The sequence below is a fragment of the Nicotiana tomentosiformis genome, chromosome 1 (genome assembly GCF_000390325.3).
Source record: "Nicotiana tomentosiformis chromosome 1, ASM39032v3, whole genome shotgun sequence".
Taxonomy (NCBI): Eukaryota; Viridiplantae; Streptophyta; class Magnoliopsida; order Solanales; family Solanaceae; genus Nicotiana; species Nicotiana tomentosiformis.
Genome location: NC_090812.1, coordinates 145,346,452 through 145,359,890, shown reverse-complemented (window position 1 = coordinate 145,359,890; position 13,439 = coordinate 145,346,452). Strand labels below are relative to the sequence as shown.

At 33.9% G+C, this 13,439-nt stretch overlaps 1 protein-coding gene across 1 annotated transcript; it reads left to right on the top strand.

Moving 5' to 3' along the window:
- Positions 1–1,385: 1,385 nt before the first annotated feature.
- On the top strand, positions 1,386–4,121 carry LOC104100185 (polyubiquitin). The gene is made up of 2 exons (XM_070192043.1): positions 1,386–1,636; positions 2,113–4,121. Exon 2 carries the CDS (start codon positions 2,113–2,115, stop codon positions 3,940–3,942), a length of 1,830 nt encoding a protein of 609 aa, XP_070048144.1. The 5' UTR covers positions 1,386–1,636; the 3' UTR covers positions 3,943–4,121.
- Positions 4,122–13,439: the final 9,318 nt, after the last annotated feature.

The following is a 13,439-nucleotide window of genomic DNA, read 5'->3' as shown; positions in this document are numbered from 1 at the left end:
TGGCTTACATTGTAATTCAAGCACCATATTCTCCTATATTGAAGAGTTGTTCTTTTAAGCTTCATAAATTGATTCAACTTGCTTAGTCCTAAAAATCATCTTCTTTACAACCTTATTTACTTCGCATTCTTTACAATCCATATTTGATATTTATATTTATCCTTACGATTTGTATTAAGCTATACCACATATCCTTAGAACTACGTACAAATTCAACTCTATCCGTTTTTTCGGGTAAACAATTCTATGAATGTTTTCTTGGATTTTTCTATGTGTTATATATGTTTTTGAGTTGTACAGGTTATGTGAGTATCTTTTAGACTTAAAAATCTCGTCACTACTTCACCGACGCTAGTCAAGATATTTATTAATTATACGGGGTCGGTTGTACTCATACTATACTTCTTCACATTGCGCACAGATCTTGGAGCTGAGTAGCTGTGGAAGACGAGGCCTTGCATTGGAGACGTACCAGCGTTCCAGATTCAAGCTACCTCTTGTTCATGATAGTTTAGGACTTCTTTTCTATTTATGTAATAAAACAAATATTGTATTTATTTTTTTATCAATTTCGTAAATCTAAATTATAGTAGTGAATGACTTGTAGTACCAGTCCTTGGGATAATTGTATTGAATTCTTTGCAGTTTTTATTATTAAAATTGATGATTTCTAATTATAGTTGTAACTTATACTATTTAGCTTACCTAGCTGGTTGGGTTAGGTGTCATCGCGACTTGGTGGGGTCCTAGGTCGCGACAAGTATTTAATATATTTAAAAATAAAAAAAAGAATTAAAAAGTTATATAAGCTTATAATTAAATAGTATAATTACTACTAAATCTTACCCATCTCTTGAGAATTAAACACTATAATTGTTCCTCGACAGTTTCACTCAATTTCATGTTGATTAAGTAATTACTTAGCGAAACAACTATCTCAAACTATATACTCCCTCCGTTACAATTTAGATGAGATAGTTTGACTTGGCACGGAGTTTAAGAAAAAAGAAGAAGACTTTTGTGGTCTTAAAAGTTTAACGGGTAAAACTTTTGTGGGGACATGACATTTGTGTGGTTATAAAAACTTCTCATTAAGGGTAAAATGGGCAAAATGAAGAGTTTAAAGTTGAATTATTTTCAAATTTAAAAATATATTATTTATTTTAAAATATACTAAAAAAAAAAAAGTAACTCTATCTAATTTGAAACGGAGGAAGTAATTACATTCAATCACACACAAATTGCTTTCCAAATTGCTTTCCAATCATGCTCTAAAAGTTAAAAGTGATAAGTAGGTTTTTTCCACAAAAGAAAGCATCCAATTTCAAACCCAAAATTCTCCACTGTTCTAGAACCTACTTTTTTCTCCCCTCCCGAATTTTAGAGCCTTCTTTTGTCTGACCAAAACAGGAAAAGAAAAGAAATTCTAGAATCTCCTTTTGACGACTTGCCGTGTGGTTTTTCCTAACTTAGTATGGTATTTGATTTCTTCGCCGTATAGTTCTCCTAATCCGTTGCCACAATTGATTTCCCCCATCTATAAATACGCTGCATTGACCCTTTTTTTCTCCATATACTAGCCATCTAGCTTTGTTATTGATACATTCCTCTGAAAATCAACCAATCCATTCTCAAGGTACCATAACTTTCCTGTTTTTCATATTTCGGTTGCTTTAACTGAATCTAGTTGCATTTGTTTGTTCAATATCTGAATTGCAATGATTTTTGTTAAAATATTTTGTAATGGATTCCGTATGAATAATCAATCAATAGGGATGAACGTTTTTTGAGGGAAAAGGAAAAGTCTTTATAGTAATGTGTGATCTATTGTATTGATTTCCTTTTTACAGTAAATTTTAGTTTAAGATCCATCGAAAAACAGAAGTTTGAAGAATTCACTCTATAACTTAACCTAATCAGCAAAAAATTTAAGATATTTCGTATTATTATAGGGTCAATAGATTCTTATTAACGCATGAAATATAGATTTTGTTGGAGGAAAAACAGATTTTCGAAGAATTGCCTAAAAAGTGACTTATTTGTATAGAAGTATGTGTAGCAGTTGTGATATTTCAAGGGACCTTATATAGGAGTTTGGTTTTATTAATACAGATGCAGATCTTTGTTAAAACCTTAACTGGAAAAACCATTACATTGGAAGTTGAGAGCTCAGACACAATTGATAATGTTAAGGCGAAAATCCAAGATAAGGAAGGTATCCCGCCAGACCAGCAGAGGCTGATTTTCGCTGGGAAGCAATTAGAAGATGGAAGAACGCTGGCTGATTATAACATCCAGAAGGAATCTACCCTTCACCTTGTTCTCAGATTGAGAGGTGGCATGCAGATCTTTGTGAAGACGTTGACGGGGAAGACGATCACGTTGGAGGTGGAGAGTTCTGATACCATTGACAATGTGAAGGCCAAGATACAGGATAAGGAGGGTATCCCACCAGACCAGCAGAGACTGATTTTTGCAGGGAAACAATTGGAAGATGAAAGGACTCTCACAGATTATAATATTCAAAAGGAATCCACCCTTCACCTTGTTCTCAGGCTAAGGGGTGGAATGCAAATCTTTGTTAAGACCTTAACCGGGAAAACAATCACATTGGAAGTTGAGAGCTCGGACACGATTGACAATGTTAAGGCGAAAATACAAGACAAAGAGGGTATCCCACCGGATCAGCAGAGGCTGATATTTGCAGGGAAGCAATTGGAAGATGGGCGTACTCTCGCAGATTATAATATTCAAAAGGAGTCAACTCTCCACCTAGTTCTCAGGCTAAGGGGTGGAATGCAAATTTTTGTTAAAACCTTGACTGGGAAGACAATCACATTGGAAGTCGAAAGCTCGGACACGATTGATAATGTTAAGGCCAAAATCCAAGATAAGGAAGGTATTCCACCAGATCAACAACGTTTGATCTTTGCAGGAAAACAGCTCGAGGATGGACGGACTCTCGCGGATTACAATATTCAAAAGGAGTCAACGCTCCACCTTGTTCTTCGTCTCCGTGGTGGAATGCAAATCTTTGTTAAAACCTTAACCGGGAAAACCATTACATTGGAAGTTGAGAGCTCAGACACAATTGATAATGTTAAGGCGAAAATCCAAGATAAGGAAGGTATCCCGCCAGACCAGCAGAGGCTGATTTTCGCTGGGAAGCAATTAGAAGATGGAAGAACGCTGGCTGATTATAACATCCAGAAGGAATCTACCCTTCACCTTGTTCTCAGATTGAGAGGTGGCATGCAGATCTTTGTGAAGACGTTGACGGGGAAGACGATCACGTTGGAGGTGGAGAGTTCTGATACCATTGACAATGTGAAGGCCAAGATACAGGATAAGGAGGGTATCCCACCAGACCAGCAGAGACTGATTTTTGCAGGGAAACAATTGGAAGATGAAAGGACTCTCGCAGATTATAATATTCAAAAGGAATCCACCCTTCACCTTGTTCTCAGGCTAAGGGGTGGAATGCAAATCTTTGTTAAGACCTTAACCGGGAAAACAATCACATTGGAAGTTGAGAGCTCGGACACGATTGACAATGTTAAGGCAAAAATTCAAGACAAGGAAGGCATCCCACCGGATCAGCAGAGGCTGATATTTGCAGGAAAGCAATTGGAAGATGGGAGGACTCTCGCTGACTATAACATTCAAAAGGAGTCAACACTCCACCTAGTCCTTCGCCTTCGTGGTGGAATGCAAATCTTTGTTAAAACCTTAACGGGAAAAACCATCACATTAGAAGTTGAGAGCTCAGACACGATTGACAATGTGAAGGCGAAGATTCAGGATAAGGAGGGTATTCCACCAGACCAGCAGAGGCTTATCTTTGCTGGGAAGCAGTTGGAGGATGGTAGGACACTTGCAGATTACAATATTCAGAAGGAGTCTACTCTCCATCTTGTGCTGAGGCTGAGGGGTGGATTCTAAGCTTGTTATATGTTTCTCTGACTTATTCTTGATGTATGTTTTAGTTTTATTACTTCTGCTACTGTGCAAAGGCATCTATAAGATGTCAATGCTGTGAAGTGTGAATGGACTATTGTTTCTTTAGTGGAATTTGATGTTGTTTCTTATTAAGTTTATTCCTTTATGACATTAGCCTTTTTGAATTACTGGGGTCTGATTTGCAGCTAAAAAATCATACTATGAACATACAGCCTTCAGACTGATGGAACCATTTGAAATAGCTAAACGTGATACCTAATTCTGTGCTTATATACTGCAGAAGAGGGGCTGAGATAACGAGCCTGGATTTAAGTTTGTGGCTTTTATACTTAACTCTGGTTTCTTCATAGTTTTATTCAAGTTTGTGGCCAACATATCAGTATTTGTGAATTTGAACTTTTGAAATATTTAAAAAGCTTGTCTAACGAGTATTCGAGCCGTGGAAACAACTTCTTGCAGAAATGGAGGGTAAGGTTGCTGTCACGCTCCAACCTCGGGGAGCGCGACCGGCGCTCAACCGAGTGAACCCGGTCGAGCAAGCCTATTAAACCTTTCCTACCCGACTCATTCATAATCCAAAAAGGGATCGCATCACCATTTGTAAAACAGGGGAGAGAGATCAAAATAGGGGGGGTCAGTTATATAAATATATAAACGTTGCTAGTTCATTTTTCCTTATATACATTATGCCATAGTTGAGTTCCCAAAATACAACTCGATCCAACGACCACCCCAACATACATACATGACCCACATAAACGTCTACGGAGACTCTAAGAGTACAAAAGAGCAACATGACAATGCCGGCAACAAGGCCCCGGCTATACCTCAAAATATGAAAACTTATACAAAAGGACTACATGACCCCTCGGAGAAATGGGGCTCACCAAGACTGTTGTGAGGAGAGAATGAGAGCACCACCTCTTTTTAGATTAATAATCTTTAGTGCCAAAGCCACAACTCACAATGCCATCGCGTTTTTACATGGAGTCTGGTCTCGGCCCGACCGGCTAAGCCAACTCAAGTGAGACATATCCATATTCACAATGTAAATCAATAATTCCAACACAAATGCCACTATGTGTACAGCATGGCGTCCGATCTCGGCCCGATCGGCTAAGCCATCTCACTTGAGACATAACCTCTTTCAATTGTTCACTAAATTCACATTTCCTTCCCATCTTTCGTTACATGGCACAAACAACCTCATTTATTAAGTAGTTCTTGGCACTTGGGAACATTTTACAATTCAAGTCTTTCCCTTTTTATTCGTTCAAATAACATCATCATTCATGTAGATAAGTACCATCACATTAGGTATTTCATACATAAGGGAATGAGCTTGGAAAATCATAATTACGTTCTCAAATAGCATGATGACATGATAACCATATAAAACAATTAGGGAACATAAATCTTTCAATCCAACACACTTAGGCAAACAATTCTAGTATGATCAAGTTGGAACTTACACCCATTATTCGGAAACCGGGAGTTCGATTCTAGGAAGAAGAGAGTTAGCCATACATACCTCAATTTTGCTTCTTTGGACTCTACAATTTTTCGGAACCCTTAGCAACCTCAATCTATTTTAGCAATATACAAACAGAACCCAGAATTAGGAAAACATTCATGGTTATAACTCACTTTCTTTTCCCACACTCTTTATCACATATGCATGCAAGATAAACTACCCCCATACTCATGAAGTATCACCCTAGTACCCCATTATAGCTATGTTTGAAATTTAGAGCTGGGGTGATGAAGCCTTACCTTTTAGGGTGAAGAATTTTGGTGCTCTATTTGAATATTTCCAAGGCTTTGAGTGATGTTTGAAGATCAATTTGATGAAAACTTAGGCCCTCCCTCTTGAACCCTCTCTTTGTAAAACAGGGGGGATCAGTTATATAAATATATAAACGTTGCTAGTTCATTTTTTCTTATATACATTATGCCATAGTTGAGTTCCCAAAACACAACTCGATCCAACGACCACCCCAACATACATACATGACCCACATAAACGTCTACGGAGACTCTAAGAGTACAAAAGAGCAACATGACAATGCCGGCAACAAGGCCCCGGCTATACCTCAAAATATGAAAACTCATACAAAAGGACTACATGACCCCTCGAAGAAATGGAGCTCACCAAGACTGCTGTGAGGAGAGAATGAGAGCACCACCTCTTTTTAGATTAATAATCTTTAGTGCCAAAGCCACAACTCACAATGCCATCGCGTTTTTACATGGAGTCTGGTCTCGGCCCGACCGGCTAAGCCAACTCAAGTGAGACATATCCATATCCACAATGTAAATCAATAATTCCAACACAAATGCCACCATGTGTACAGCATGGCGTCCGATCTCGGCCCGATCGGCTAAGCCATCTCACTTGAGACATAACCTCTTTCAATTGTTCACTAAATTCACATTTCCTTCCCATCTTTCGTTACATGGCACAAACAGCCTCATTTATTAAGTAGTTCTTGGCACTTGGGAACATTTTACAATTCAAGTCTTTCCCTTTTTATTCGTTCAAATAACATCATCATTCATGTAGATAAGTACCATCACATAAGGCATTTCATACATAAGGGAATGAGCTTGGAAAATCATAATTACGTTCTCAAATAGCATGATGACATGGTAACCATCTAAAACAATTAGGGAACATGAATCTTTCAATCCAACACACTTAGGCAAACAATTCTAGTATGATCAAGTTGTAACTTACACCCATTATTCGGACACCGGGAGTTCGATTCTAGGAAGAAGAGAGTTAGCCATACATACCTCAATTTCGCTTCTTTGGACTCTACAATTATCCGGAACCCTTAGCAACCTCAATCTATTTTAGCAATATACAAATTGAACCCAGAATTAGGAAAACATCCATGGTTATAACTCACTTTCTTTCCCCACACTCTTTATCACATATGCATGCAAGATAAACTACCCTCATACTCATGAAGTATCATCCTAGTACCCCATTATAGCTATGTTTGAAATTTAGAGCTGGGGTGATGAAACCTTACCTTTTAGGGTGAAGAATTTTGGTGCTCTATTTGAATATTTTCAAGGCTTTGAGTGATGTTTGAAGATCAATTTGATGAAAACTTAGGCCCTCCCTCTTGAACCCTCTCTCTCTCACTCTAGAAGTATCAGAAAATGAGCTCAAAATAGACCTAAGGGGTGTTTTAACGGAATGGGGGTCGGGTTTTAAATTAAGAAAAATGGTGCCCCGACACAGGTCTGCGGTTGCATATGCGACCGCATAATGGTTATGCAGTCCGCAAAGTGACCGCAGAAATGGCACTCAGGGGCCTAAACTTTCGGCTCACGTATGCGACCATTATGCAGTCCGCATACTTGTTCTGCGGTCGCATAATGCATCGCAAAACTCCCTCCGCAGAAATCCAAGAGGAATTATGCGACCGATATGCGGTCTGCATATCGATTATGCGGTCGCATAATCGACCGCAAAATTGACCTCAAATTGGCCAAACTTATTGCTTCACTCTGCGGCCATTATGCGGTCCGCAGAGTGATTAAGCGGCCGCATAATGGGCTGCAGAAACGCGTTCTTCTGCGAAATATTTTCCTCTCAGTCTGTAGGGTACAGTTCAATCCAAAAAGTCCGAACCGCGGCGAGCTAGGTCGCCGCGAAGAATTTCTACTATAGTAATACAGGAATCTATCTTGGCACCACGAAAACCCGAGTATTTTGGTTAAAATTTTTACGGGTCCTTACAGTTGCGTACAATAGATTTTTATGGTTCGTCCCTTCCCCGGACCCCGCACATAGCGAGAGCTTAGTGCACCGGGCTGCCCTTTTTGTATAACGAGTATTGCAAGTGAAATAATGTGTATTCAAATATTATTAGCCGGATAGTTCACCAAAATGTTTGTACAATTGTTCATTATGTGAATTTCAGTTTTAATAAAATTTGAGGTGGAAAATTTTGTTTGAGGAATATTTAAGGGAAATTCATGTTCAAATACATTTTTTCTAAATACTATTTTTCTATTACAATTTCGAGTACTTAACTCTTTTATAACTTCAGAAAATACAACTCCTAATTCCTTGTTTCACAAATCTCTGAAGTACTTTTTTTAATAGGACGTCGTATGCAAGCATTTCGAGAAAACAAATTCTTATTCAAGTATATTTAATAAGGTGTGCGGGTGGGTGGGATAGGTGTGGGAGGTTGGTGGGGATGGGGAATAGGGTGGGAAAGATTGAAGAAGAGTTTTGGAAAATATTTTTCTTTCTCTTGATAGAAAAAATATTTTCCTTCATACCAAACACACCATGAGTTTATGATCTATAACCTCCAAGCATAGGAAAGTTATTTTGTATTAAGTCAATTTGATCCTATTGGTGATCTAATCTACAAGCTGCTAACATTTCAATTTGCTCCCCTTTTTTTAGGACAATGGCTAGCCCAGATATCTGATAGGAAACTCTCCCATTGTAAAGCCAGTTAGTCCTAATAATTGTTCCTTTACTTGGTCTGCCACCTCATTTCTTACACATTGGATGGAACCTAAAATCTGGCAACACACTCATTATTCTCAAGACTCTAGACAAATATTCCATTACTATTATACAAATAATAGTGGTAAAGTAGGATCACCCTGCTTCAATCCTCTCTTTCCTTCAAAGACGCCATAGCTCTCCCCATTTACCTTCATTGAGAATATTGTTGTGGTAACAAATGTGAGCATCCACTTACTGAACTTATAAGGAAAACCAAAGCCTTTCATTACTTCCTCGAGAAATGACCAATTCACCATGTCATAGGCTTTTTTCAAATCTATCTTCATTAAACAGTTATGTGATGTTACTCATATAAAATAATGCATAAATTCTAGTATAAGTTACATAGGAGGTCACTTCGGTTCCTTTTACTTGTCATGTTTGACTTTTGTCACATCTCTTATAAAAATATTAATTAAAAATAATTGAATTAAATTATTCTTATTTATTCTTTGATCTTAATTTATTATTATTCTTACTTTCATTATATTAATCTCTCTCCACATACAGGAGCAGAGCTAGCACACGAGCTACGGGTTCGACCGAACCCAGTAATTTTAGTTCAAATCATATATTTGTCTTAAGAAATCTATTAAATATATAATTTAGAACTCAGTAACTTAAATGAACCGAACTTGCGAACCCATAAGTTTCAAAACGTAGCTCAGCCTCTTTTTACATATAGAGTAAGCATAAATGTGAAAAAATGATAATTACTGCTTTTTTAATTTTCTAAATGACAAGTATTTTCGATCAATTATTTTTGTTAAGCATGAAAACTAAACCTCTACCCTGAGGTAGTGAGGCTGTTTCCAATAGACCCTCGGTATCCTTCCCTCCAAGAACTCCCCACCTTGCTCTTGGGGTGACTCGAACTCACAACCTCTTGGTTGGAAGTGGAGGGTGCTTACCATCAGAGCAACCCACCTTGTCAAACTAAATGTATTGCACTGTTCTATACGAAACTAAATGTTTAATTAGTATTGCACTGTTCTATACGAAAGATCTAACATCGTATTAATAAGGCAGTAGTATTCCATACGGATAATGTTTTCCCCCTTATATAACAAATGGCGGAATACTTAAGAACCACCCTAAACATGACACGGATTATTAGTTACACCCCTAAATTATTCGTGGTCTTAATTATATCCATGAACTTGGCTTTTTGAGAGAAATTACCTCCCTGGACGCTGATATGGCGAAGAGTGTGGGTACACTCTCTTTTAAGCGCGTGAGAATGAAGAAAAATTGAAAAATTAGCTTCCAAGTAGGTTATTTTTTTAACTTTTAATTGTCATATAATTATATATAATGATTTATTTGTTACGACTATGTATTTCTAGCTTCTTGCTTCATCTTAACATATAAGGTGGACTTTACTCTAACTTTTATTCTTTTTAATTTCTTCTATAGATATAATGTCTATTTGTTCCAACTGCATATTTCTTTTTTTTTTTGGGCCAAATTTATAAATGTTTGGTTGGAACTCCATCATTTTAGCCAAATAGAAAACTTTTAGCAAAAATAATGGAGTACTAGTTGTGTATTTTTTGTTATTTTTTTCTTTAGATATAATATCTATTTATTCTTTATTTTCGAGTCAAATCAGTAAAAACTGGCTACAACTCCATTATTTTTTACCAAATAAAAAGGTATAGCCAAAATAATGAACTTGCAATTGTACACTTTTTTTATTTCTTCTTTTGATGCAATGACTATTTATTTCAACTGTGTATTTTTTCTTTTTCCGGTAATATATGTAAAAAGAAATATTTTAGAGCTCCATAATTTAGAGCTATATAAATATTTATAGCCAAAATAATAAAAATTAAACTATGTATTTTTTATATCTTTTTAGATGATTTGACTATTTATTTCAACTATATAAATCCTTATTTTCAGGTCAAATTCAAGAAACAGTAACTAAAACTTTATTATTTTTATCCAAATAAAAATATTAGCCTAAATAATGTAGTTCTAGCCAAGTTTTAATTATAGATATTATTCGAAAAAGATTATCTAAAAAAGTAACACATTTAAAAAGGTATAAAATATATTTTATTTTTCGAAAATGCCACATGGACAGGAAAATTCACGTGGCAGGTGAGTGCATGCCACTTTCCTAGGATGAGATCGTCCAATGAGGTAACAGCTATCGCATAACCAAGTATAGGAGGGTAATTAAGACCATAGATAGTTCAAAGATGTAACCAATAATACGTGCCAAGTTTAGGGGGGATTTTAAGGTATTTTGCCTATAACAAATCAAACAAATCATCTTCCACTGCGGAGGGGAGGTAAATCTTCCTCCCTTTATTAAATAACTAGTAGTCATACCCGTGCAATGCGCGGTCATTATTAAAAAAAAAAATATATATATATATATATATATATATATATATATATATATATATATATATATATATATATATATATATATATTAGCTTTTTTATTATAGCTGATTATAAGATATCTTATTTATTAATTAAAATAAATAAAGTAACCAACCAATTAATACAAAATTTAAAATTCAAAAGGTTTTTTAGTTAGAAAGGTAGTTTGTTTTGTCCTAATGTCACTTGGCTTTTTGGGGTTATGCCACTTGTCTTAATATTGTGCTTTTGCCTCTCCTTTTATTATATATAGATATAGATTTAAAATAATTTTAAAACTTCAACTTGAAACTACTCCCCAATTTGAATGAGATTTGTTTTATATATATATTTTCGTTTTTTATTATAGCTAATTATAAGATATCTTATTTATTAATTCAAATAGAAAGGTAGTTTGTTTTGTCCTAATGCCACTTGACTTTTTGTGGTTATGCCACTTGTCTTAATACTGTGCTTTTGCCTCTCCTTTTATTATATATAAATATATAGATATTATATATATTATATATAGATAGAAGATAGATTTTCATTTTTTTTATTATAGATAATTTTATTTTTTATTTTCTTTTGTTTTTTTTTATTTTAAAATATTTGTAAAACTCCAACTTGCAACTACTCTCCAATTTGAATGGGTAGTTTTAATTTCTTTTTTTATTATAGCTAATTATAAGATATCGTTATTTATTAATTTAAATAGAGTAACCAATTAATTCAAAATTTAAAATTCAAAGGTTTTTTATTTAGAAAGGGAGTAACCAAAACTATTCTCCGACTTGAATAGGTAGTTTTTGTTTTTTTATATTTTATTTTATAATATTTTCATTTTTTACTGTAGCTAATTTAATTTTTTCTTATTTTTTGTTTTTTAATTTTAAAATAATTTTAAAACAACAACTTGAAACTACTCCCTTGTTTGAATACCACTTGATAAATATTTTGTCTTAACAATTCCACTTGACTTTTTGTATTTTTCATTTGAATTGAAAGTTTTTTTATTTCTTTATTTTTGTTTTTTAATTTTAAAACTCCAACTTGAAACTACTCTCCAATTTGAATGGGTATTTCTTTTATTTATATATTTCCGTTTTTATTATAGCTAATTTTACCTTTTCATTTATTTTTTTTATTTTAATATATTTTTAAAACTCCAACTTGAAACTACTCCCCAATTTGGATGGGTGATTGTTTTTCGATTTTTATTATAGCTAATTATAAAATATCTATATTTATTAATTCAAATAGAGTAACCAATTAATCCAAAATCTAAAATTCAAAAGATTTTTTAGTTAGAAAGCTAGTTTATTTTGTCTTAAACCGACACAGGTGGGTAGGTAGAGGGGCGCGAGACAACTCTCTCTAAGGAACTCGACAAAATAGCCCTGTAACTTCGGGAGAAGGGGTGCCTCCTCACAACCTCCAACTTGAAACTACTCCCAAATTTGAATTTGTAATTTTTTATTTTTTTCAATTTTATTTTTTATTTAAAATAATTTTAAAGCACCAACTTTGTTGGAGCTTTATCCTAAATATCTATACTTGGCGTCTCATGGTTATACCACTTGGCATCATATAATTATTTACTTCTCTTTTTTTCTTTTTTTGTTTTTGTGTATATATATAAAGACTACTATATTAGAAAGAAACTACTCCCCAATTTAAATTGGCAATATTTTATTTCTTTATTTTCGTTTTTTATTTTAAAATAATTTTAAAACTCCAAATTGAAACCACAACCCAATTTGAATTGGCAATTTTTTATTTTTTTATTTTCATTTTTATTTTAAAATAATTTACAACTCCAATTTGAAACTATTCTCCAACATAAATAGGTAGTTTTTTTTTATTAATATTTTTATTTTTTTATTGTAGATAATTTAATTTTTTCTTATTTTTTGTTTTTTAATTTTAAAATAACTTTAAAACTCCAACTTGAAACTACTCCCCAAATAACTAATTATTAACTATTTATGCAATGTGAATTTTTTTATGATGCCGCGGTTTTTTATTTTTTGTAATTTTAGTTTTTTATTTTAAAATAATTTATAGTGTCCAACTTGAAACTACTCTCCAATTTGAATGGACAGTTTATTTTTTTATTTTTTATTATAAAATATTTTATTTTATTATTTTATAGATATTTAAATTTAAAAATAATAACCAATAATTAATTATTAACTAAATAACTAATTATTAACTACTTATGTCATGTGGCTTTTTTTAATGATGCCACTTGGCTTTCCTCTCCTTTTAATAATATATATAGAATATAGAATATAGATATAGATATAAATATAGATATAGATATAGATTTATAAATATTTAAATTCAAAAACAATAACCAATAACTAATTATTAACTACTTATGTCATGCTGTTTTATTTTTTTATGATGCTACTTGGCTTAAGGAGAGGGCTTTTTCCTCTCCTTTTAATAAAATAACTAATTATTAACTACTTATGCCATGTAGCTTCTTTTTATGATGCCACTTGGCTTAAGGAGAGGGCTTTTTCCTCTCCTTTAATAATATATAGAATATAGA

Bases quoted from the DNA above. Each gene is read 5' to 3' on its own strand.
- LOC104100185 (XM_070192043.1), top strand. From the start codon at position 2,113: ATGCAGATCTTTGTTAAAACCTTAACTGGAAAAACCATTACATTGGAA.